Source organism: Eptesicus fuscus, chromosome 15 (assembly GCF_027574615.1).
Source record: "Eptesicus fuscus isolate TK198812 chromosome 15, DD_ASM_mEF_20220401, whole genome shotgun sequence".
In the NCBI taxonomy this organism is placed as follows: Eukaryota; Metazoa; Chordata; class Mammalia; order Chiroptera; family Vespertilionidae; genus Eptesicus; species Eptesicus fuscus.
The window spans coordinates 20,805,140-20,832,649 of NC_072487.1; the positions used below are offsets into that span (position 1 = coordinate 20,805,140).

General features: G+C 40.3%; 1 protein-coding gene across 1 annotated transcript in view; it reads left to right on the forward strand.

Moving 5' to 3' along the window:
* The first annotated feature begins 354 nt into the window (after positions 1-354).
* Positions 355-27,510, forward strand: part of BNC2 (basonuclin 2) — a 421,518-nt gene continuing 394,362 nt past the window's right edge. The window contains exon 1 of the mRNA XM_028150712.2: positions 355-476. Within this exon, the coding sequence (XP_028006513.1) occupies positions 474-476 (3 nt within the window). The 5' untranslated portion in view covers positions 355-473. The remainder of the gene's footprint in view (positions 477-27,510) is intronic.

Here is a 27,510-nt window from a genome sequence, read left to right on the forward strand (position 1 = left end):
CGAACCCGACTTTATTGTGCAAAAGGGAAGCAACATTGTAGTCGCGACAGTTCCGCGGAGAGGAGACTCTGGTGGGGGCTGGCAAACCCGCCCTAGGTCACCTCGCCCGGCCCCCGACCGCCCCCTCCCCCCGCAGCTGCCCCCTCCCGCGACGGTCCGTTCCTTTTTTTTTTTTTTTTTTTTGTCCTGTGGAGCCGGGGGAGCGCCGCAGGCTCCGACTCGGGGAGCGAGGGCGACCGGGGCGCGTGTGTAAATCAGTCACCTGAGCGCCGAGGGGCCGCGGCGAGGGCGCGCGCGGGCGGGCGGGCGGGGAGAGGCGGAGGCGGCGAGCGCGGCGGCCGGAGGAAACCGGGAGGGGGAGGGAAAGAAAGGCCGAGACGGAGGAGCGAGCGGCGGCCGAGGGGCTGGTCCAGGCGCGGCCGCTAAGAGGAGACCAAGAGGCGGGGGCTGCACTTGACAACCAGCATGCGGAGATGGTAAGAAGTTTCCACCCTCCTTTCCTTTCTATTCGAGACTTGGGGAGCAGGGAGCCCCCGGCCGCCCGGGGGCCGTGTTTTCTCCAAGTCCGGCGGGGAGAGGTGGAGGGGGTGGCGAGGGGGGGCGGGAGGGGAGGGGAGCCCCAGTCCAACCTGGCCCCTGCTGTGCCCCCGAAATCCCCTCTAAACTTGGCCCAACTTTGCGCGGAGAGTTCCAGGTGGGAGGGTGTGTGAGGGGCGCTGGCAACGTCGCCCCCTCTCGCGGCTGCCGGGGAAAGGTGAGCGGCAGGCTCCTGGGAGTTGGGGACTGGCTGGGGGGGGGGGGGGGGGCCGGGCCGGGGGAGGCGGGGGATGAATGGAGCGCTGGAAGGAGCTGGGGCGGAGAGGAAAGCTTTGGAGAGAACGGGAACTTTTAAAACTTGCCCGCGAGTGAGGGACCGGCGGCGGGGCGTGGGCGCCGGGGCGCGCTGGTGCGCCGCGCGGGGAAGGCGGACGCGGCCACCGAGTCCCCCGCACCTTAGCTGTGCCCTCCCCTCGCCCTCACGTTGCGGGGGGGAAAACTTCCCTTTGTAAATGAAGAAATTGTAGGAAGTGCTCCTGGAGGTTGTAAGAAGAATGTGCAAAGCGCAGGCAAGAAAGGAAACCCCGGAGAGGGAGAGATTTTGAGGTGCAATTCTGGAGGAGCCGATCTGCCTTACTTACACGTGGACCGCAGGGTGGCATTTGGGGCCCGGAGAGGGGGCAGAATAATAATTACCTCCCCCCCCCAAAAAAAAAAACACACAAACAAACTAGATGTAATCCCCTGTGAAGTGAGGTTGAGATTAAGAAAATAAAAAAAAGTTCCAAGTGCAAGTGGCGGCGGCGAACGAAGCTGCGGAGCGAGATGCCAGCACAGCCCGGCTTGCGCTGGAAGCGGCTCCGGGCGGCGAGGCAGCGCGCAGTCGGTTCGCCCGCGGATGGGCGCTCTGTCCGCTTTCGGGGAAGTGATTTGCTAGAAATGGGGCTGGACCACTCTCTTCCTTTTAGTTTGCTTCCACCCAGGGCTGCTGCTGTTGCCCCCCCGCTTGGGGATCTCCCAGACTGTTCCGCATGTAGATGGCATGTGTACGAAGAAGGCAGGTAGCGGGTGGGCATTGTCCCCCCTCTTCTCTTCCCCTTGGTGTGACATCCCTTGTTTCCGTGATCAAAGTCAAGACTTGGAGGGTCAGGAGATGCGACTGTCAAATGCAGGCACCCAGGCAAAAACAGCGTGCGCCCAAGACTGTGGTTACAGTAACGCTGACGGAAATTAAAGTGATTCTGAAAGCGGCGTGCGATTCATGGTGCTTCCCATTTACCCTAGGGTCAGGCTGTTGGGGAAGGGATGCACAAAAGACATCCTAAAAGAGCCCTGCGTGCCCGGGATTAAAGTGGCAGAAAGTGGCCATTTCATTATTTTTTATGTACTTCGTGGACAGTTACAATGGTTGGAACCTGTGTTTAAGTGGAGGCGTCAAAACAGAATATGAAATGTATCTGTTGAGCGCTTGAGCGTTTTTCGTCTAGCGGCATTTAACACAAGAACACGGTAAAAGCCGGTCGTAGGGATTCTTTTTTCTTCCCTTTTTCCTTTAGCCTGTATCCTATTTGTCTGCACATCTATTTCCGAATCCTGGTCACTTTGAACAGCGACTGAACCCACTTGTCACCCGCTGCTTTGTGTTCTGCAGTTTCAGAGGTGACTGTGCACACACATACGTGCTTGACGTGGGGGAATATGTTTCTTACGCAGTGTGTCTGATCTGAGGACGTAACTCGAGAGGAGTGAGACCTTGTACAAGCTAATGGAACTTCCTTTACCCCTTGGAATCACCCCAAAAATCTCTTAGGAACTTCTAGAGGGTATCTGTGTTTTCGTTTGTAGCGGTTTCATTTAAACTGTTCAGCCTTAATGAAGTTCTCAGTTGTAGCTACTCTTCTGTTCCCAGAGAGCAGAGTATTTAAAATCCAGATTGCTAATCACTTTACCAAAGTATTCTGGAGTATCTTCACCTGAGGGAAGTGAGCCTGAGCCTGAATGTGAGAATCTTGTGAGAAAAGTTCGAAACTGACTTTTTTTTTTTTTACCCCTTGAGCATTTTAAGTTCGGTGTTGTTTGCTTGTTAAACTTTGGGGGGGAACAAAAAGCAACCTTGGGATTTTAAAACATAAATATTAAGAAAATATTAGTAGCAGTTATACATTCCAAATACTGATTTCCCCCCCCCCCCGCCCCTTTTACCTGAAATGTGAAGATGTCTGTCAGGCAGGGATGTGTGATTACAAAAAGAAACAGACTGTTGCTGTATTAAAATGTAAGTGTTACAGTTTGAATTTTCAAGTGAGAGTTTTTGAGTTCAGTGCTTTACATAACATTTTGTCCTAATCTTGCTTGCTGTCAGGGATGTTTCATGGTTGTGCAATTGCTGCAGTCAAGAATGCCAATTTGCATTCCAGGAGTGTCATTTGATTACTTTTATCTGCACAGCTCCAAGACCGGCCCAGACCTCTCGTTTCATCTTGCCATGTCACGAGTCAATGCTGTGTCGTCTTTTCAAAAATCTGCCTGATTTAGACAAGAAAGAAAAGTACTTTCATGTTGCAGCCGCAGTCCCCTGCTAACTTGTCAGCAGCAGGATGTGATTCACTTGGGCCCAGAAGAATGGAACAGAGAGGCGGGTTAGGCGGTTCAATAAAGCCCATGGACAGGTAGTGTGTGACATCCCCAGAGAGCTGCAGTTAATGAAGAACAGGTCTGCTTAGTTCTCCACACGCTGACCTGGTGCTGTCCCCACAGTTTTCTCATTTGATCTTTCCCAGCAAATTGATCTTTTCTTGTATTTTTTTTGCCTTCCAAGTTAGTCCTTGTGGGACTGAAATTAGCAGAGCAACTTAAGTTGGATAATACAGCTGTTCAGAAAAGAAGAAATTGGACACTGGCTCAAAAAGGGGCGGGGGTTGGGAGGTGGAGGGAGCTGTTCTTTTTGTTGTTCCTGGGAATATGTCTTATATTAAGGGAGTCCAAAATAGGTGATGACTTGAAGTTTAGTGGTTCCCTTTATTTTTAATTTTAGTTAAGGTTCCTCACCATTTTAAATATTCCTTAAGTATTTGAAAGATGGTCCTAGTGAGCACGAGGAGTTCTATTTGGCATTTTTCATACTCACTTGTTTGAAACAATTTGCCAGTGGACTGTGTGGCTTTTATGGCTATTGTAAGATAGACTAAATATCAATGGCATTTTTCAACTGTATTATTTATAGTCTTCTAAATAACTACAATCCCAAAGTGTCCAATACTGAATAGCAGAAAAGATTAAACAATAAAAAAGTCATTACCAGTGTTGTGTATAAATATGGCACATGGAAGTGTTTTCTACAAATTACCATGAGCATCTTGGTTTCCCATAAACCCCACAGAGACACTGTTAATAAAACTTTATTTTTTTTTCATCCTGCATTTAAATGTAGGTTTTTAGAACTGAGACCAGATCACAAGTTTGAATTTGGTATAGATGTTAATATATGTTGTTACTTGTTTTTTTTTGAGATTAAAATTGATTTTAGCAAGATGGGTAAATCTAAGTTGGGAATGTAGATATAGCTTAAAACAGATTAAAGTTTTATTACAGAATTTTGTATATAAAGCGTAGGTTGGAGGCAATTAATAGATTCTCAACGTGAGGTGGATATAAGGAACTGTGTTTTCTGAATTCCTGTGCAGATGGTCTCATTTACCATCTACATCTTTACAAGAAACAGTTGAAAACATTCCTTGTAGAAGGGGAGGCAGCCTTTTCAAATCTTTCCTGCTGGATGGAAATTACATAGGGTCATTGGTTAGTAAACTCCTCTCTGAAGAGCTAGAGGGAGCCTCGTGATTTTATTAGACATATTTAAGGTAAAAAAAAATCATTCTGGCAATCAGAAGTTTGTAGAAAAAGTACATAAAGAATATTGGCATACTGGCTTAGTGTTTAGGTTTGGAGGGGTTATTGTAGGTTTTTTTTTGTTTGTTTTTTTTTTTAAAGCTGTGACAGAAGCAACAGAACTTCCTGTAAGAAAAGTGATCAAGTAGTCTGCTAAGATTTCTAAGTTCTACCTTTTAGGTTATTTGAAGATCAAGCAAAATGCAACCAAATACATTTTAAATCTGATTTGGTTTGCTAAGGTCTGTTTATCGTTTTGTTAACTGAAGGAGTTCTCCTGTTAGGAGGCCAACCTTCCATGTTCTATTAAATGTAACTTCCTCCCCAGTCACTGAGGAAGGGGATGGGTACCTTCTTTCAGTTCACTTAAAGACAGCCTCCTCTCTGTCAATAATGGTTTTGAAGTAGTTCTACACACAACTGCTGTACTCTGGAGAGAAGTCTCCTTTAAGATAAATGCTTCATGGTATAAGCATAAATAGTAAACCATTTATATGAGGAATCAATAAATATGTTAAATTTAAAGAAATAGAACTCAAGTGGTATTAAGTTCAGTATTTGTTGTTTAATTTCACAGTCTTCCCACTAAAATTTGTGATATATTTACATTTAAGAGTCATTGACCATAATTGTTCTTTAATATGTATATACTAGTTTTTAGTAGCCTTACTTTGGACAAACTTATTTGCCATTTAAGTAAATAATATAATCCAGTGAGATAAACTACCCAGATTTGCCTTTTTTTTTTCATCTCTTGAACAGTAGCTCTCATTATATTGCTAGCCAATAAAAGTCTTTATTTGTTGCTTATTAGAACCCTCAGTACACTCAAGAGTTCAGCTATAATTTAATTTGGCTGTTCAAAGAGGCTCCCTTGTTTTAAAACATGTTCTCAGTATGCTTTTACCATTTATTGTAAACCTATATTCTAACTCATGTATATGCATAGGAACGATTTTACAGATAGGTCATTTTTAAGGTTTGCCATAGAAGAGTTATAACTTTTTTTCTTAAAAAAAAAAAAAAAAAAAAAGTCTACCTAACAAAGTCATTTTTTTCTTTTTTCTTTGTGTTTCCTGATAATCTGGAGCATTTTTCCCCCTTGGTGATTTAAATAATTTTGCTATTATAATTTAAAATCAATTTCCCCAGGAAGACAACCTTCCATTAAGGTATAGTTCAGAATGGCATTAACAAAACAAATATAATAATTAAGAATTCTATTTGAGGACATTTCACTTTGCAGTCACTTGAAATTACAAGAAGTTTGCCTTGCACTTCACACATTGCTAGCATACAGATTCAGTTTCCTTACAGTAAACTGCTGGGAAGTTTTGCATTGAGTGGAAGGAAGATAGGTGGCTTGAGAGTTTTGGTGATATTTGTAACAAATCACGCTCACTAAAGACTAGACCTTGACTGTAAAACTCTAAAACGAGTATCAGGAATTCTTCCATAAGGAAGGCAGAATGTGGAAGGGCTAAATGAGTCACTGCATGTGTATCTTACCAGTGGGAATTGCATCCAACCAGCCCTCTAGATACAGTATTTAATAGTTATCAAAATGTATAATATTGTCTTGGAACTCGTGGTTCGTGAGTTCATAGTCCCTGCTTTTTTTTAATGTGTGTTTAGTACAAAGATGTAACAACCCACACAAAACATTTTTCTCTTATTATGACCTTACATTTGCCAAAGTGCCCCATGCTGAAATTCCTTTTCAGTATCTTTTTTTTTCCCCCCTAGTCCGAAGCCAGACGTGTACCCAGACACAAAAGCCTCTGTGTATAGCAAGCTGTTTTAAATATTGTGACTCGACGATGTGCTGTCCTTTCTCTGCTTGAGCCAAGGATCTCTGCTCAGTGTCTGTGGATTACCAAGCTCCTTCTTTATTGTACCTCTTGTCAACTATTCCTATTCATTTAACCTTTCATTAGTGTCTGTGCAGCTTCACTGTCTGGAAAGGCAGGGAAAAACCGAAAGGCCCCACTGTCACAGTTATTAGATTTCTCGGTTACATCCCAGCAACCATAAAGAAGTGAGAGCCGGCACTATTGTCGTGCATGCTGCTGTCCTGGGGTGCAGCTCTTCTGTGCATGTCAAGGACATGTGCCACATGTTGATATGCATCCCAGGGATAAATGCACAACATGGGGGATAGGCCGGCACGGGCAGTAATGAGCTTTGTAGGCGTTATTGCAAAGACCAACAGTTTGTGAAGGAATTTCGCTTAACAGGCCAAGGAGATAGACAGAGTTGAGGCCTGCCAAGGTTGGCCTGTGCGGAGCTTGTCAGTCACACTGTTTTCATCTAAACTTCATTTGAGGGGAAAATTGAATACGTTGGACAGCATTGAAAAGTCTTATTTTCATTTTTAATCTTTCAGAGGAGAAAAGTGTTATTTCTGGTGACTATTTAGTGTAGTATAACAATTTTTATATGACCTGAATCATTTATAGAATGTATCTTAGTTCTTACATACCTAGGAAAGAACTGAGATATTTCGTAGATGCCATATGTATTTAAAATATGTACAACAATAATGTGGCCTGTTGATTTTCCTATGCTACTCTCTTCCCCTTTGGATCTCCCTCTGCTGCTAATGATTTGATTATTTAGAAATGCATTGGCCTTGCTGCCTCGATGTAAAGGAAAAAATACAGTGATCATTGGATCTTTTTCAAATCATAATGAAGACGAATATTTGTAACTTTTGGATTGGAAGATGTTACTTCAACATCTTGGAAGATTCATTGAGTTACTTTTTAAGAATTCTCGAAACATTTGAATAGAAAATGGTAAATTATAACACCTTCATCTCTCTCTACCTAAAAGTGTATTTGTTTTTTAACTGGGAAAACTTTGTTACGAAGAGTGGATAAAAAATATTTTGGTCTTTCTAATTTAAATAATTCTTGTCAGTTTTCCAAACTCTTTGGGGGCTCGCCAATAACTTTGCAAACATATTAATGATTTATTACCAATCCTTATAAAGTTATTTGTAATTTTTACCTTGACCCTACCTTCTTTTTTTAAAGCCACATTTCACTTTTTGATAGTTGTATTTGATGCTTTCTCTGGTAAGCTTTTTATGGTGTCTTGTGACTGTTTTAAAGGGCTTAATTGCCTTTGTTTCAGGGAAGAAAGATGAGCTATTTTTCATAGTCCTTCCCTCAGGTGGGATGCTCCTTTCCAGTGAAACATATATTCAGTAATTGACAGCTCAGTGCCTGGCCAGCCTAAGGCCATGCTCCAGTCTCTTGGCCGTTGGGTGAAAGTTCTGTGTACGTTGTTTTAAGATGAATTTGCCTTTATCATTTGAGGTGACCAGGTGGCTTTCCTCCAGCCAAGACAAGGGTATGTTAACTTTCCCCCTTCTAATAGTCCTGTTTCTATTATGGTTTGTGTTGGGTGAAGTAGAAGAGGAAAGAGGGACTTGTGAGCTATAATTTTAGCCACCACTCCGTCCCCTGCCCCCCTACCCCCAACAACAACAAAAAAAAATCAACTTAGAAAATAGGCCAGAGCTATGTGGTAATTAAAGAGAAAGGGATCCATGCAATAGCTACTCTCTTTGGGAATCCTAAAAATCTCCAGCCAGCCAGTGTCTCGGTGCAGCTGGCTGATTGGATGAACCATTATCCACTCAGAGTGAGAATAGCCCTGGGACCGGGTTTGCAGACAGACCCCACTCGATTCCATCTAAGTTTGAGAACCTCCATTTCATCATTTGTAAAACAAGTGAGTTTGGTCATTTCGAATGTGCTTTCCAATTTTATGTGACAGGACTATACTGTCATAGCAGTTTAATATTTTTAATAGTAGGATTGAGATTAATTCATATGCTGTATAATTCACCCATTTAAAATATACACTTAATAATATCACATTCTATGGGTATATCACCTTTTATTTATCCATTCATCCATTGGTGAAAATGTGGGTTATTTTCACCTTCTGGTATTATGAATAACTAGAGGCCCAGCGCACGAATTTTTGCACAGGTGGGGTTCGGCCAGCCTGGCCCCAATCAGGGCAGATCAGGGCTGGGCCTGTTGGGAGGAGGAGACAGTGGGAGGTTGGCTGGCCGACCCACCCCAATTGGGGCCGATTAGGGCTTGGCCGGCTGAGGGGAGGGGCTGAGGGTGATTGGACAGCAGGCTCTGCCCCTGAATGGGGTGGGGGGCTGATTGGGGGTAAGGCCTGCCATGGGGAGGAGCTGTGGGTGGTGGGCCGGCCAGCCCCGCCCATGAATGGGGGGGCGGCAATCAGAGGTCAGCGGCCAGGGGAGGGGCTGGGGAAGGTTGGCCGGCTAGCCTGACCCCCTATTGCTGTGGGCCGATCGGGGTGGTGGGGGCTGATTGGGGGTGAGGCTGGCTGTGGGGAGGGGCTGTGGGGAGTGGGTTGGCCAGCCTCACCCCCGAATGGGGTGGGGAGGGCCAATACGGGGCCAGTGCCCTGGGGGAGGGGCCGTGGGTGGTTGGCTAGCCAGCCCTGCCCCTGATCTGAGTAGGGGGGCGCTGATTGGGGGCAGAGCTGACTTGGGGGCGGGGTTGCGGGCTGATTGGGGTGGTGGGGGCCCATCGGGGGCGGGGCTGGCCAGGGGGAGGTGCTTCAGGAAGTTGGCCAGTGGGCCCCACCCCCGATTCACCTGTGTGCTGGCTGCAGTGGCGTCATAGCGACTGGTCATTCTGGTTGTTACGACATTCTGGTCGCTGGCTTTTTATACATATAGATGAATAATGCTGCTGTGAACATGTGTGTACAAGTGTTTTGTTCTCATTTCTGTTGGGTCCATACCTAGGAGTGGAATTCCCAAGTCATATGGCAGCTTATCTTTAACCTTTTGAGAGAGTGCCAAATCACTTTTACTAAGCAGCTGCACCATTTTACATTTCCACCAACAGTATGTGAGTTTTCTAATCTCTCTACATCCACTCCAAACTTGCTATTGTCTGTCTTTTAATTTTAAGCAGCCTAGTGGTTGTGAAGTGGTTTTGCTTTGCATTTTCCTGATGGCTAATGTTAAGCATCTTTTCATATGCTTATTGGCCATTTGTATATTTGTATATCTTTTCTGTGAAGCAGAAAAAGATCTGTTAAATCCTTTAGCCATTTAATATATATATTTTTTTATTGATTTCGGAGAGGAAGGGAGAGGGAGAGAGATAGAAACATCAGTGATGACCAAGAATCATCGATTGGCTGTCTCCGGCACACCCCGCCCCCTGGGGATCGAGCCTGCAACCCTGGGTATGTGCCCTGACTGGGAATCTAACCATGACCTCCTGGTTCATAGGTCGACATTTAACCACTGAGCCATACCTGGCAGAGCCCTTTAGCCATTTTTTTTTTAAAATTTAGGTTATATGCCTTTTCATTGAGTTGTAAGAGCTCTTTATACATTCTGGACACAAGTCCTTTATTAGACAGAAGATTTACAAATATTTTCTTCCATTCTGTGGGTTGTCTTTTTACATTTTTGTTGGTGTCTTATGAAGCACAGAAGCTTTAGATTTTGATAAAATCCAACTTATTAATGTTTTTTTTTGGAAGATTTTGAAATTGATTTTTGGAGAGAGAGGAAGGGAGAGGTAAAGAGAGAGAAACATCCATCAGCTGCCTCCCTCACACCCCCTATCGGGGGTCCAGCAGCAACCCAGGCGTGTGCCCTGACCAGGAATCAAACTGGCACACTTTCAGTGCACAGGGCGGATGCCCAACCAGCTGAGCCACACTGTCCAGGGCTTAATTTTTCTTTTGTTGTTTGTGCTTTTGGTACTCGAAGAAACCACCGTCTAAACCAAGGTCATGCTGACTTATTCCTGTATTTTCTTTCAAGAGTCTTACAGTATGAGCTCTTACATTTAAAGCTTTGATCCTTTTTGGTTAACTTTTGTATAATTTGAAGTAGGGGTCTAACTTCATTCCAGTTGTTCCCAGCAACATTTGTTGAGAGACCCTTCTTTCCCCCATTGAATTACTATGGCACCTTTGTGGAGAATCATTTGACCATAGGTGTACGGGTTTGTTTCTGGATTTCTTATATGGGTCCATTCAGCTACATGACTATCCTTTGTGCAATACCACACTGTCTTGATTACTGTAGCTTTGCATTAAGTTTGCAACTGAGAAATGTGAGTCTTCCAATTCCATTCCTTTCTTTTCAAGATTATTTTAGCTATTCTTGGTTCCTTAGCAGTTTACTTAAACATTTTTCTTATTGTGGTAAAACACATACAACATAAAACTCTGGCTCACTTGGTTGGAGTGCTGCCCCATACACCAAAAGCTTGTGAGTTTGATTCCCAGTAAGGACACATGCTTAGGTTGTGGAGTCAATCCCTGGTTGGCATGCATATGAGAGGCAACTGATGGATGATTCTCTCATATCAGTTTCCCTCTCTCTCCCCTCTTCCTCTCTCTATTATCAATTAAAAAACCCCACACACATCATAAAAATTGAACAACTTAACTGTTTTAAGGTACAGTGGCATTAACTGTGTCTTGTGCAATAGATCTCTAGAACTTTTACATCCTGCAGAATTGAAACTTTGTTGAACAAGTCCCCTTTTCTCTCTCCCCACAGCCCATGGCAACCACCATTTTATTTTCTAAGAGTTTGATTATCTTAAACTAGAGGCCCAGTGTGAGGAGGTACCCCGCGGGGGCTGGGACCCATCCCTGACTCGCAGCATCCCCCGACCCCCCTGTGTTCGCTCTGGGGCTGCCCAAGCCACCCCCGCTGGCTCAGGCAGGCCCCCCTGCCTCTGTCTTCATCTCTGCTCCAGGCCTCACCTGCATGCACAACCTCCTCCTGTCTGGTCGTGACCTGTTACAGAGTCCCGGCCTAATTTGCATATTACCTCTTTATAATATAGATGGTTAATGTAAGTGGGATCATGTAGTATTTTTTCTTCTTGAAAAAAAGAAAATGGCTTATTTCATTTAGCATCATATTCTGAAGGTTCACCTATGCTGTAGCAGGTGACAGGATTTCCGTCTTTTTTAAGACTTACAATTTTTCCACATTTTCTTTACCCATTCATCTGTAGATGGACATTTAGCTTGAGCCTACCTAATGGCTATTGTGAATAATTCTGCAGTGAACATGGATGTGCAAATAACTTCAGTTTCTGCTTCCAGTTCTTTTGTGTGTGTGTGTGTGTGTGTGTGTGTATTTAGAAATGGGTTGCTGGATCCTATAGTAATTTTATTTTTAACTTTTTGAGGAACCTTCATACTATTGTACATAGCTGCTGCCCATTTTACATTCTCACCAACAGTGCACCAATGGTTCCAATTTCTTCACATCCTTGCCAGCTCTGACTTTGTCTTTTTTTTTTTTTTAAATAGTGGCCTTTCTAATGAGTGTGAGGTGATATCTCATTGTGATTTTTATTTGTATTTCCCTGGTGGTTAATGATGTTGAACATCATTTCTTTCATACGCTTGTTGGCCATTTGTATGTGTTCTTTGGAGAAATGTCTATTCGAGATTTTTGTCATTTTATTGGAGTTTTTTAAATTGTTGAGTTGTATTTTGATATATTCTGGATATCAACCTATTATCAGAATTATGATTTGCAACCATACAGTAGGTTGCTTTTACACACGTTTGATTACTTCCTTTACTATACAGAAGCTTTTTAAGTAGTCTCATTTGTCTGTTCTTTTGTTGTTGTTGTCCTTATCAGTTTTCTTTTAAAACAAATTTATCTGATTCTAAAAGAGGAAAGACTGCATTCAGAAAGTACATCTATTGTTTGGGTACTATTGTAGCTCTTGGTGGTACTACAGGGGACAAGAAATGTGTCACTTGACTAACAGCCAAAAGACTCTATGGCTGTTAGTTCCCTGTGAAACACCTTGGTTTTACTTTGATGTTTTCTAATTATCACTGCATTTAAAAAAATTCTAGGTGTTCTGTATAAGAGAGACAGTTCATGCCCGGGAGGGTGGAATTAAGTACCTAGAAATAATTGTTTTTGGTTTTATGAATATGTCAAAGGAAAGGAAGAAAAAAGTTATGATTGAGAAAATTTCTCTTCCTGGACATTTCGTAGTAACTAGAAAAACACCAACAGTGATTAAAACTAAAACTTGTAGGATTTCAAACCCAAACTAACTAGTCTAGTTGAATTCTAAATAAATACCATATTCAAATCTAGCATGGCACATTTGGAAACATGAGCTTATTTTAAAGTTTACCTGACAAAATTTGTAATTAAAATATCTCATTTTAAAATTTAGAGACACTGGGGAGCAAATGAAAGGTAACCTAATTTGCAAGCAGCCGTGTTGTGTCATTGTTGAATTAAAAAAAAAAATTATTCCCTTGAAGTTCTAATTTCTCTTTATTCATGGTAGTAAAAACCTATATTTCCATCCAAAATAATTGCTTTTCTGGTATTCTGATGGACCAGTCTTGCTTAACTTCATTGTCCATTTTTGTCCTTTGCCAGTTGTTTTGGACAAAAAGTTTTATTTTTCATTCACTATCAACTATTAATTAGATGTGCTGATTAAAGAGATAAGTGCAGAGTACATGTCCTTTTTCTCCCCACATCAGTGTTTACATATTTAAAAGTTAATTAGCCAATTTTAAATTGTATCTCATGACATAGTTTGAGGATTTACGTTTCCCCTGGTGAAATTTCTGTAAAGGATTTAAAATCATTTATAGAAATTCATATGGTTGAAAAATGTATATTTACTAGACACTTAATTTTTGATTACATACACATTTTATCTTTCCCATGGCACATTTTGTTAATGTTGAACAAGAAATCAATGCTGCGTTTTTGTCCTTTTTAACATGTTTTGACATGTGCACATATGTATATAGAATGACAAGATCGTTTGTGCTGTTCTTGGTATTGTGCATGTTTTGAGGACAAGAGGCAGTTATTTAGAACAAATACAAAGAAAGTCCACTCAGTTCTCTGGCCTGTGGTATGTAATCCCACTGGAATACACATTTGACTCTCTGGTGGGGTAGGGAAGTTTGTTCTGTCAGCATACCTGTTAGGTATGCTGGTAGAAGCACAGTGTGCTCAGAGTTTGCTCTCATTCCGAATGGTGATTGGAAACAAAACAACATTGTATTTGTTTGAATTGGTTTTGACAGACCAAAACATTAATTTTGCTTCAGAGGACATTAACTTGAAGTGATATTACAAAATAAATATTTTTAAACCCAGAACTTCTGCCAGGTGTTGAGCCATATTTTTTCAGCCTATCACTATCTCTGGTAAGAAATAGTTTCACATAAGGGACTTGTTTGTTCATTGGTTTTTGTAGCGTCACTGTGTCCCTCAATATCAACCAGTTATTGACATGACATTTTTTGTGTAATAGAGTACAATGATAATTAGATCTAATGAAATGAAAGTGTGTGTGTGTGTGTGTGTGTGTGTGTGTGTGTGAAGGCAGGATAGTATAGTTTACTGAAATTTTATTTTGGGGTGGAAAGGAATGGTTTAACACTTATATTTTCATGCTGCAGTAAGCAATACCTGGTATGTTATTTTTTGTAGTTTCAGATATATGTATGGATGGCATGGATGTATATTGAGAGTATCACTGAATGTTTTACTAATATCAAATTGTATTTCTGAAATAGAGATATGCCTGGGTAATAAATAAAAACAGCCAGCAAGTAAATAGTTGATTACTATATGTAGAATAACTTGCTGTAGATTTGCATGAAACAACATTAGGCAATAGTGTAGTGATTTGGTAAAAATAAAAAAGATGCTTTTAAATTTTTTCAGGTTTTTGTGTTCAAGCTGTACATCTGGGATAGGCATGGGAGTTCAGATGTCTTCATATTTCAAAGCCTAACACACTTTTATTTTCAATTATAACAATAGGCGTTTGAGTTTCTGTGAGACTCATGACTGACACTCTGTTAGCTGCTATAAGTATTACAGATGAAGCAGAAGCTATAACCCTAACATCAAGGAGCACAAAATTCATTGGCAGGAATATATTCATTATATTAAAAAGAATAACCCTAGTCTAGAGTCTGTCTCTGGTCTTCATTTGCTTAGAAATCTAATTTTGTCAGTACACCACCTTTGAAAGAGTTCAGTTATTCACAAACTCATTCAACTTGTTCACTAACAGAGAGGTGGAGAATACACACACACCTGCAAGCATGGTGTGTGACCATGTATATATCTGCATACCATATTGGGCGGGATACTCACCTACTTGTATTGGCACGCTTAGCACATTTTCTCCTTTGCAGCCAAATTATAATCAAACTGTTGCTTATTGCTTTATGAGTTTGGGAGTTAACAGAGAGTGTTAGGGATGGAAGTGGAAGGCGTAAGGGCCTCCTCACAATATAGGGAAAACGTTACCAGTGGCCTGTATTATTTACAAAATATACTTTGGACTGTGTCCGGAAGAGCATTGACAAAATGTACCCTCCCCCCTGCCTTGCTTTTTTTTCTGCTTCCGTTCCCTTTTCTGATTGACAAATGCTTTTTTCTCTAGATATGTTAATATTCTCAAGCAGATACTCTCAACTGTCCTGGGAGCTACTTGTTAAGGTGACTTTGACTCCGTTTGGTTTTTTATGGACCTAATGCAGATGGCAGTTTCATTTCACTCATTTTAGATTTCTTGGGAGACACTCATGGTACTACCTTACGTGTAATTATTTTGTATAGGGATGGGCAACTCTGGTGGGAGGCCACAGGATAAGACAACAGTTTTCTAGAGGGGAAAAAAAAAGATTTTGCTTGTTTATTGGCCTTACACATAGGTGTAATAAACTGCAATCTAGAAGCCAATAGGGATGTTGTTTGTGTGTACTTAATCTCCGAATCTGTTTTCTGTGTGGTAGGCAAGTTTCTCAATGACTTTGGGGATGATGCTCTAACCAACTGAGCCATACCGGCCAGGCCCAATTAATTTTTTACTTTAGTTGTTGTTCCTTTTAAAACACTTTATTATCAATTAGATTCTGATTGAAGAGAAAAATTTGTTAGGGTAGAAAGATGAGGCACTGAATAGCCACTGGATGCCCAAAGGACAGAAGATGCTGGTAGACAAGGAAGCCCCCTGTTGGGGTTTCCTTAGGTCTCGTCTAACTTTTATCCTTACATTTATATTTTCAGTGTGTAGTTTGGAACAGTTGTGTAATGTGATAATTTTATTATTTCAACTCCCATTGGGTTTAATATATTGCAAATTTAAGTTTGAAAAGGTGTCAGAACAGAAAATAAAGTGGGGGAATGGAGAAATTGCACAGGCAATGTTGAACCCTGATAAAAATGTAGTTCGAAAAATACATTGAAAAACAAAGGGCCAGTTAAAAGGAGCGGCACAAACACCCAGATTCACTCTATATTTTTTCTAGGATCTTTCAGCATCTCCTTCCCTTGTGCCCCTCAGGTACTGGGCAGAGTCCTGTTAGATCTGCCTCCCCATTATCTCTCTCTCTCTCCCCTTCCCCCGCCATGTACTACCCCACTGCTATTACCCTGGTCCAAAGCACCATCACCTGTTACTTGGAAAACTGGGGCACCTTCTAACTGGCCTCGTGCTGCCTTTCTTGCCTCTCTCCTGCCACCATTACATCCAGACTGTTCTTCACAGAGAAATAGCTTCCCCATCTCAAAACCTCCCCGTGACTTCTTTACCACACCTGCAGTGAAATCCAAACTCCCGCCGTGACCGAAAAGGGCGGTGACCAAGAAGGGTATGTGAGATGAGATCGCTGCCCAGTGCGCCAACCACATTTCCTACGGCTGCTCCCTCTGCTGCTGTTATACCGACCTTCTTGCTGTTCACTGAACGTGCCCACCGTGTGCGTACCTCAGGTCTTTGCACGTGGTCTTCCTCTGCCTGACTGATCTTCTCCCAGCTGTTTGCATGGCTCCCTCCCCCGTTTCATTCAGTTGTCCTCGCAGATGTCGTATTCGAAGGTAACTTCATGACAACTTCCCTCCCCCTGCTGTTTCCACACTGTATGCGTCTCTGACCTCGTAACCCTGCTCTTTTTCTTCATTGCGTTTATCACCACTTGAAAATATATTTAAATTTTTGTTTATATGTAGTTTACTATTTGTCTGCTGATCTCCTTCCCCCCCCCCCCCCCCGCCCCGCCCCGCAAGGATATCAGGCTCCATAAGAACAGGAACTTTGATTGTCTTGATAATTTCTGAATTTCCATTACCTGTAGCAGTTCCTGGTATGGGAAACATTCAACAGGATATGTATTGAATGAATGAATATACATTCTTTCATTCATAAGCAAATTATTTACCTGTTTTTATCCGCTCTTCGTTATTCCGTGGAGGATTATTTATGGCACCTGTTTTTTCTGTTCTGAACTGCTTAATGGAGTTTTGGTTTCCAGGGTAGATGTAAACACCACAAGGGGTGTTCCAGGATCATCCTATAAGATGTGGGGAAATATATTGGAAATTCGATTTATCTCAATCTTCTGTGTTTATGTTTGTGCTTTATAAGGTGCAGGATACCTTAGTACAAATATAAGGGATTTACTATGCAGTCAAAAACATTAGAATGATCTGGACAAGGATGGAACTTTGTTTAAAGTAAGATTTATCTCCTCAGTCTGGCTATTTCAAAGATTTTTTTGCTTTTGAGTAATAAGGTGGTGATACCACATAAAATTCTTCTCATTATTCAGAAGGTCGCACAGATCTAATGTTTGGTTGTATCAGTATTTATTCCTTAATATTCAATTTTTGGTGGAATTTTCAAGACTTTTTAGTGAAAGGGCACCTGTGAAAGTATGTGAGTTATTTCAGTGATGATTCAAAATTGCTATCTGATTGGTCTGTTTCTGGGAGATATGAGCTTTTGGTTAATCTTTGAATAAGTCTTTTCCCTCGTTTTGAATGACTTAGGCTTTTTAATGAAGCTTAATTGGATATTTGCATTTCTGTGTCTTCAGTGTAAAAAGTATATTTTTATTTATACCAGAGAGGAAGGGAGAGGGAGAGAGAGATAGAAACATCTATGATGAGAGAAAATCATTGATTGGCTGCCTCCTGCACCATACGGGATCAAGCCCTCAACCCAAGCATATGTCCTGACTGGGGATTGAACCGTGATCTCGTTCATAGGTCTGTGCTCAACCACTGAGCCATGCTGGCCTGTCTGTGTCTTCAGGTTTTTTTAGGTAGTTTATCCTATATAATGAAGAGCTAATATGCTAATTAGACCGAACAGCCGAATGACCTTCCTGACATCCTTCCGGACAACCTTCTGGGTGAAGCTGGGGCTGCGAGGCCTGGCCGGGGCAACCAGGGCTGCGAGGGCCGAGCCCCTTACACATATTTTGTGCATCGGGCCTCTAGTTGAGATATACGTAATTCACATGGTGTACAATTCACCATTATGAGTTTTACATTCCATTTTATAATTACAGTTTATGCAATTTTAAAGACACAGAAATAAATGATAAACTTAGAATTTGGATGCAAGTTTAAGTACTCATTTTAATACCTTCTTAAGTTAAAGGAAGTTTTATAACATGAAGAACTTGTTAATACAATATTTGACAGGTTTCATAAACATGAATGAAGCATTGAAGTAATGTACTAATGAATATGCTAAGGAAACTTTAAAACCACAAATAAGCAGGTATAATTATTATTCTTCATAAGGTTGTCCTAGAACAGTGGTCGGCAAACTCATTAATCAACAGAGCCAATTATCAACAGTACAATGATTGAAATTTCTTTTGAGAGCCAAATTTTTTAAACGTAAACTTCTTCTAACGCCACTTCTTCAAAATAGACTCGCCCAGGCCGTGGTATTTTGTGGAAGAGCCACACTCAAGGGGCCAAAGAGCCGCATGTGGCTCGCGAGCCGCAGTTTGCCGACCACGGTCCTAGAAGATCATTCACTGATGGTGGCATCGCTTAAAATGTTTTTGGAGCTCTTCATTTGACATTGGTTTCAGACAGCTTGTATCTAATTCTTCTAAGTATGTCCAGTGCTAGCAAATTTTCTGAATTGTGGAGAAGTTAAGCCTGATGAAATGGTGGGTTATAAAGCCAGATAATTCCATTTTTGGTAAGAAAAAATTAGCACAATTAATTTTTTTCCATATAGCTTATAAATTGGCTCTGAAAATAGTTACAAATGAAGAATTCCAGAAATATTTCAAATTAAGTTACATCATTGGAATAAGTACAGTGTTTAGAAATAACAACTGAGACATATTTATTATTTTTCCCCACTAGTAATGGAGTTTTTGAAACCCATGGAAACTCATTTGGCTATATAAGAATCAGTGTGATCCTGGCCAGCGAGGCTCGGTGGTTGAGCATTGACCTGTGAACCAGTAGGTCATGGTTCCATTCCCTCTCGGGGCACATGCTCGGATTGCAGGATCAGTCTCCAGTGGGGTGTGCAGGAGGCAGCCAATCAATGATTCTCTCATTGATGTTTCTATCTCTCTCTCCCTCTCCCTTCCTCTCTGAAATCAATAAGAAAATATTTAAAAAATAAAAAAAAAATAGAATCAGTGTGAGATTTCATGCATATGTCAATTGGCAATTCATACATAAGTGCATGCTTAGAAACATCTTTCACCCACAAAATTGTGTCAGTATTTTGTAGTCTTTTTAAAAAATACATTTTCAGTAATTTTTAGAGAGAAAGGAAGGCGGGGGGGGGGGGAGAGAGAGGAGAGAGAGAAAACATTGATATGAAAGTGGAACATTAATTGGCTGCCTCCTACACACCCCCTACCGGGGGATCGAGCCCACAATCCAAGCATGTGCTCTGACAGGGAACTGAACCGGCAGTCTCTTGGTGCATGGAATGATGCCCAACCAACTGAACCACACACACCAGGGCAGTATTTTGTAGTCTTTTGTAACTCAGCTTCATGTGGCAAGTACTTGATAAATTCTGTTTCAGGGTAAATCTGTGGAATCTGAGTAAAATTACTGTAGGTCATGGCTGAGGAGGCCTCTGAAGGCAAAGGATGTCAAGAAAAATTTTAACCAAGATGTGAGACTGCATAAATGCTCCATGATACAAATAATTTTAAATAGGTCTGTTTGGCTAGAAATTAGATAGGTTGTCACATGACTATATTTTTTATTTTCTCTTGGTTCATCAAATCTGTATGTTGGGCATGAATAGATGCTAGGGACATGAGAAAGCTAGTGAAGTACAAATCTGTGCACATAGACTTTCAGAGGCAGTCTTATTCGTACTAATATTTGACAGAAGTCAAAGGAAAAGTAGTTGTTAATGAGGAATACAATTTTTTTTTTTTTGCTTTAAGATTTATTTTTGAATTCCTATAAGTTGTTTGAAGTAACACTTAAAAGTCAGTTTCTCTATGATTATTTTCTGGTTATCAATTAAGAATAGCATTAGTTAATGCCTTCTTGTGTTGATGAACTTCCTTCTGATTCATCTTCCAACCTCTTGTCCACAACATAACATGCTAATTTTGCAGGGAATCTGTACATCTCAGAATGACTTTAATGTTATCAAGTCACTCCACACCCTATCTAAAAAGTTTGTAGATATTTTTTTCAGGAATGAGAATTTAAGAAGTAAAAAGGAATGACATAAATTTAACTTCAAAAGAGTTAATTTTAGATTTTTTTACTTTTCATTCTCCCCTCATTTTCTGAAACGGTAGAACCTTATGATTTGAAAGAAAGTGAAGACTAATAAACATTAGGGTCAGCTTTTCCTTGTGTTAGCTAAAATCTGCTGGGTGTTTTCTTTAGCCAAATCCAAAAGTATACTTACATATGAATAGCATACTAGGCTTCTTATAGAGTTCTGTGGAGGTAGAGAGGGCTCTTAGCAGGATCTGTTATAAGGTGGAAGGAATACGATATTTTTTTTTTTTGCTTTAAGATTTATTTTTGAATTCCTATAAGTTGTGGTTTGAAGTAACACTTAAAAGTCAGTTTCTCTATGATTATTTTCTGGTTATCAATTAAGAATAGCATTAGTTAATGCTGGGCCAAAACCTAAGTGTATCGTTAACACTGCCTTTGGAGGGACCACACTTTCTCTGTTCATGGACCATTTGGCTCATGAGGTGGGATTTGTCATAATTCATTGTCTTGTGCTGTAACTCCTGTGGGAGTATAAGGTCTAGCTGCTTTACCTTGGATGGGTTCTCAATGTTTTATCTTGTTCCAGGTGGATTATTATACTTGAGAATGCACTTAATTACAAGCTTGATGTTTTCCAACTCCCATTCAGAATACCTCCTCTTCACTACACCTGACTTCATCCATGGAATCCTGTGCAGATTGAGGGCAGTCTATGACTTGGAAGATGGAAGCTGTCAAACTTGACACCTACCTCAATTTTTCGGTGTCGTTTTCTTCACCTGGAGATTGTGGACCTTTCTCTTTAAAACCTGTTTTTGGGTTAATTATCTCAGAAAAGGAGTTTATATTTGATAAGAGACTAAGAAAAGGCACCATTTATTATTACTGGGTATTTCTCAGTCTATAATAGTGAGAGATTGAGTTTTGTTGTGTTTTTCTAAACTACTGCATTATAGGTTTTGTTTTAATAAAATCTGACTGAATTCATGCCTGAATTGAGACCCTTCCTTAGAAAAGGAGTGCTTTGGAATATTTCTTGTTGTAATCCTCTGAGATTAAAGACATAGGATCTTATGGAATTTTAGTTATGGATATATGTAATCTGTCTCTTCAGTTTTCTGAAATTGTCTCTCATTTGAGCTTATCACACTTGGTTATAATTAATTTTATGTATCTATTATGCACACTGCTCTGAAGAGTCTCAGGTATATAATTATAATTAATATCTTCCCCCTATCTTTATCAAGGAACAAATGATCCTAAATGGATCATAATTTAGAAATAGTTTATTTAATAGTTTCATGGCTTTGTTCAAAAATTATGATTGTGGGGTATCTTGGCAGTATACCTTGGGCAAGCCTTTTAACAAAGTTAAATTATACTGCCTTGTACATTCTGTTGTTAGAGTTCAGTGTTATCCCTGACTGAGAAACTCATGATTAGAACGATCAAACTTTTCTAAATGTGTTTGGTCAACATGCAGCCTTCTTTGGAAGGCTGTTCTTTTTTTACCAAATGAATTTTATAAAGTCAACTTCCTTAATTTGTAATGCAGGCTCAGTGAAAGCCACAGGGTAGTGCCTCCCCCGCCCCCAAGAAATCTTTAAAGAAATGTTTAAGCAAATCAAAATATGCTTATAACTTGAAAGAAATAATTTGATGTGGCAAGTTTTAAATTAAAAAAAAAAAAGGCATACACACTGCATAACCTTTCTTTGAGTCTTTAGTTTAAGTCCTCTGTCATATAATGCCAAAAACTTTGTTCTGAGCTGCGTGTGTGTTGAAACATGTATGCCTGTCCTAGTGTCATAACTAATTATATCTCTTGTATGCTTACTTCTAGTAATTGGAAAGTAGACCTACCGCAGTATACAACTTAACATTTAGTTTTATCTTGAGGACCTACTATAGAAATCACATTTTCTACTATGCAGCAACTTGACATTGTAAACCGATATTACTATTTTAAATATACCATCCACTTTGTGTTTTGCAGAAATGGTGTACTTCAAGGGCAGAAAGATTTCAGGGTTCTTAACTAGGGCAACTGTCCTTACCAGGAATTATACAATCATACTGACTCACTTTGCAGTTTTGACTGAGTTATTTCAACTGTGAATTAGAATGGTCGAGTGTTGTGATAGCAAAATTTTGTTAAGATTTCTTTTTACCCGAAGTTTGTCAAAAGATTGTAGCTTGCGGCAAACCTGCCGTTGCTTTGGTCACTTAATCTTCATAGGTTGGTCTAAAATAATTTGGGGCTTGTTCTGTGAAAATTCACAGACTAACTTAGGAATCCTGTCTTGGACATGCTTGTGACTGGGGCAGCCAACAGTCTCCTATATGCACCAGCATGTACGAAAATATGTGGTCCTTGTCCATGCCTGCTGAAGGAGGACTGCTCCGTCTTCGGTCTCTGAGCTGCAGTCTTGTCGCAATTAAAGTCTTAGGACTGGGAGCAGTTAATGCTGCGGAGAGATTGTGGTGGTTAGCATTGTGCCGTGCTCCACGGTGATCTAGTTCCGTAGACTTACTTGGTTCTAGTCAGAACTTGGGGCAAGAATACACCAAAGAACTTGTTGCAAGTAAATATTTTTAAAGCAAGAAATATAATGACTTTCCTTATTAATAAGCAGGTCTTTTGCTTAAAGAAATAGTGAAGAGATTGTGCAATGCTGTTATTGATCCTTGTTAAAAATTTAACACTGAAAAATGCTGGATTTTTCTTTTCTCCTGCTAAGTCAAAGTGTTTCTGGCAGTGACGTTTCTTTCCTTTCATTCTAGTTAAAAATGAAACCCTTCAGTATTGCATTTCAAACTTATTTCCATCTTCGCTATTATAGACTAAATTAGTTTTTATAAATTCTGGGTTGTTTCTATCATATGCTAACTTAAGTAGGCAGAGGCATTGAACTTGAATGTTTTGCATTCTGAAATGTGAGATTTTGATTCTTGGTATAATTGTTCTGTTTTGAAAACTGAACTCTCAGTGGTTTCTTTCTAATCAGTATATCAAGACCTACTGCATTAAAAAGTTAGATGGTCTAGCCCTTGTCGGTTTGGCTCAGTGGATAGAGCATCAGCCTGCGGACCAAAGGATCCTGGGTTCGATTCCGGTCAAGGGCACATACCTTGGTTATAGGCTCCTCCCCTGCCCAGGCCCTGGTTGGGGCTAACCAATCGATGTGTTTCTCTCACATCGATGTTTCTCTCTGTCTTTCCCCCTCTCTCTTCCACTCTCCCTAAAAAAAAAAAAAAAAAAAAAAAATCAGTGGAAAAATATCCTTGGGTGAGGATTAACAAAACAAAACCAAAAAGTTAGATGGTCTAAGCCACCTAACTTTTTGGAGACTGTGACTGTAAAAAGCACGGGTTAAATAATGAAACTGTCTTTCTACTTTTTAAAATGTTCATTTCTCTTAGAGTTTTTGTGGTGTCAATCAAGTTAATGCAGGTGTGTTTGGTTTTAGGAATAACTGATGATGGAAATCTGAATTTGCAACCAATAGGCCACATCAGAGAAAGGGTTATTTCAAAACGTAGGGCATGCTGGCCCCGTGCATGGGAAGGCGGCCTTCCGCCGACTGACAGGAGCACCACCTCCCCACTCAGCAGCTGACTGTGAAATACTAGGAGGTGGGAGGTGTCAAGGCTTGTTTGCCATTCTGAACTTGGGGGTGCTGCCACCTCCACAGGGTGCTTGGGAGATGTTTTTGCTTGTCACAGATGACTGGATTGGGGCGCCTCCTGCCATGTGGTGGGCTAAGGATACCTCAGTTGTCCCCACTGCAGAATTTACCCAATGATGACTTGTTCTTACCTCAACTATCAGTGCCTCTTCCTGGGAGTCACTGGATAATTAGTAATGTAAAAAATGAAAAATCTTGGTAAAAAGGACTTTTGACCCCCAGAATTCCCACCTTATCTCTCTTTTTTTTTTTAAAGGACTCTTTCTGTCGTTGTTGTTTTTAAGTATATACTTCATTGCAACTTGAAATTTGGAAATCCCAAATTCCACTTCTTAGTGTTCTTGAATAAATGTTATTTATAAAGGCATATGGATATTTTATACACTTGGCATATTCAAAATGTCTGGTTGTGAGCCCCCAAGTCAAACCCAGGCATGCCCATTTATGCAAATACCCATCATATTGTGTGTCAGTGTTTGGCAAATCAGCACACATTGTAAGTGGGTTGAAACTCACGTTGCTATTTTTTTTTGTAATTAAAAAATAATTAACTTTGTGAGAAATTGCTAAACTATTAAACGGTTTTTAAATCAACACAATACTTTAGAGTAAATAAAAACCTAATTAGATATAAGCAAGTATTTTCACATACTCATTGCTTTCTCATGTCAGTACCAGTTCTGAAATTTCTACTGGGAAGAGAAAAGTAGAACATAAGGCCTTGTTTTTTGAGTAACATTCAGTCAGGAATCACTCTTTGATGGATAGCATGGTACTAAAAAGCTTTCTCTTCTTCCACACACATTTATAGTCAGGTGGCAGCCTTACGTAGCGCAGACATGTTTAATGAAACCCATTTAGTTGGCGGTAGAATTTCATTTATAAAAAAAATAGCTCACGTGTGTGTATTAGTGGGCAGCTTAAGAGTGGCCGGCCATAAGTAACATCTCAATACAATCGAAGGACCAATAGACATTTTTTGGGGTCTTGTAACAAAGAGTATTAGCTTTGGAGCTGAAAAGACATGCTTTTGAATACTGATACTACTAACTACTAATGTAGAAACTTGTGCACATTCTTTTACCTGTTTACTTATGTTTTGTAAAAAATGCATAATATTTACTCTCTTGAACACTTTAAAAAATGTTGATTTTTAGAGAGAGGAAGGGAAAGGGAGAGAGATAGAAACATTAATGATGAGAATCATCAATTGGCTGCCTCCTGCATGCCCCCTACTGGGGATTGAGCCCGCAACCCTGGCATATGCCCTGACCAGGAATCGAACTGGTGACCTCCTGGTTCATGGGTCGACACTCAACCACTGAGCAACACCTGCTGGGCTTGACCACTTTTTAAGTGTAAAGTTCAGCAGCATTAACTATATTCACATTATTGTGCCATTAAAAACATACACGTTATTTTGAAATAATTTTAAGCTTATAGAAAAGGTGGGAGAATAGTATTCCAACATACCCTTCATCTAGATTATCCCAAAATATTAACATTTATCATGACCATGCAATTTTAAAAATCGAGATAGAATTCACATTCCATAAAATCCAACATTTTAAAGTGTACAGTCAGTGTCTGTTTTTTGTATATTCACAAGGTTGTGCAACCATCACCACTATTTAATTCTAGAACACTTTGTCACCCCCAAAGAAGCCCTATACCCGATGGCTGGCGTAACTCTCCATTCACACCTCCACCCAGCCCTTGGCATCCTTTACTTTGACCCGCTGTGAAATACAATAGTATTACTGCTGAAGTATTTTGAGATAACATGTGAAAATGCCTAGCCTGGCATCTAATGCAAGCCAAGTGCCCATTAATATCTTTTCGCTTGTTATAGGGAAAGAAAGTATCATACTTCAATATGTACGAATTATTTTGGAAACTGTGATGCCAGTGAGAGGAACTGTTTCTTTTTTAGTGGGAAATCTCTTATTAGTTTAGCAGACCAACAATTCCCAAGACACTCAAAAACATAATGGAGGTAATTATATTAAAATAGCTTATGTAAGGTAAAATATGTTTGTAAAATAATGTTTTGCAGACATAGGCTAGGGAAAAATCTTTTGCAAATGGGTGTCCATCATGTCTGCCGATCTTCTCGTTGATTGATCTTTGAAGTTTTATCTCTTTTTTTTTGGATATGTTTTATGAAATCATTATTTAAACATTTTCAAAGTTTATATGTTTGACTTCCTAACAAGGCATGGTAAATACCACAGTGTGGTAAAACCTGTCAAAGTATCTTAAGGGTCCCATTGTTATCTTAAATGACAGATATGAACACCTCATGACCTGGATTGGATTAGACTTTGATGAGATGATAGTTTGATTGTGAGTATACTGTTTAGCCGAGGTATCTGCATTTTGAGGAATAATTAGTTAGTTATGGTTCTGATTGCCTTACCACAACTGTTGCCAATGGTCTGAATATTTACAGTGTAATAGGAAGCAGCATAGGTGGTGTAGGATAGAAAGCCTTTGAGTCAGAAAGGTCTTGAGTTTGAATCCCAGCTGTGCTATGGGAAGTTAGAGAAAGGACAACATTCCTTGAAGCCTCAATTTATTCGTTTGTAAACTTGGAGGGTAATTAGCTTCAGGGCATAGGGTTGGAGTAAAGATTAAATTAGACATAGTGTGGGAAAGGATCAGCACAGTGCCTGGCATAAAATAAAAACCCCGTAAAATGGTGGATGTCATTCAGGTGTCATTACTAGTATGTGTTGCTTAAAGAACGGACTCTGTAGTCCTGTGATGCTGACTAATTTTTGTGACCTTTTTATTCTATTGGAATTTGCACACTTGGTAATTTCTTTTTGTGAAGTAGAGAACTGCAGTGTTCGAATGAAGAATCTGAAGAACAACAACAGCATTAATTACCCTAACTGAGGTCACACCAGTGGAACTGGTGGGATCATTTCACCGCCAAAAGGCTGATTTTTATTGTTAGGCCTGCCTATTGTGAAATGGCTGAAATGTTTTATGCTATTTTTAAAAAATAATACATGTAAGGAAATGGTCCAATTTGAAAATACACTGATATGTGGTAACCCTTTTCCGATGAGTAGTCTAAGTCCCATTTGACAATAGAACTGCTGAGTTAAATGTGACTGAAATGTTCTTTTGGTGTCAGATTCATAAAACATGATTATATACGGTTTTTGTGGCTGACGACAAGCAAAGGATTACCAGTTTTTCCCAGTCACTCGACGTGGTAATTCTTTTTAAATTTTGGTTATCTTACTGTCTGAGTTCTTGAGTCTTAGTGACAAAACTACTCAGTGTTTGTCACAAATCTGTTTGGAAAGGCATATGGATACTGCAATATTTTGCCATCGTGACATTAAAAGGGAAAACACTGTTTATAAGAGGGTGAATACTTGTGAGCAGAAACAAAGGTCAAGCTATGGAGTGACCTTTTGAATGACAGCTAATGTTAGCATGGCTTAAGGGGGAGATGCCAGGTCAGCTGTGGGCATTCATTAGCTTCGTGGATATAAAATGACAAGTCGCTTTCCCCTTTAATGCCAGGGATGCTGAATTTTCTAAAAACAAAGAGAAGAAGCATATGTGGCAGCCAAAATGAGGTGGTTAAGAAATTAAACGATCAGGACACAAAGAATCCAAGAAATAGTAGGGGTTAGGGTGTGTGTGAGATAAACATTCCAGATAGGCACTGTGGTATGGACAGGAAGGCACAATGTCTGTTTTTTTTCTAGCCCAGACTCTGACTCTGACTAGCTGTTTGATCTTTGTAACTTCTTTGGTACATCTTCAGAGCTCCTTATCTGAAGAGCA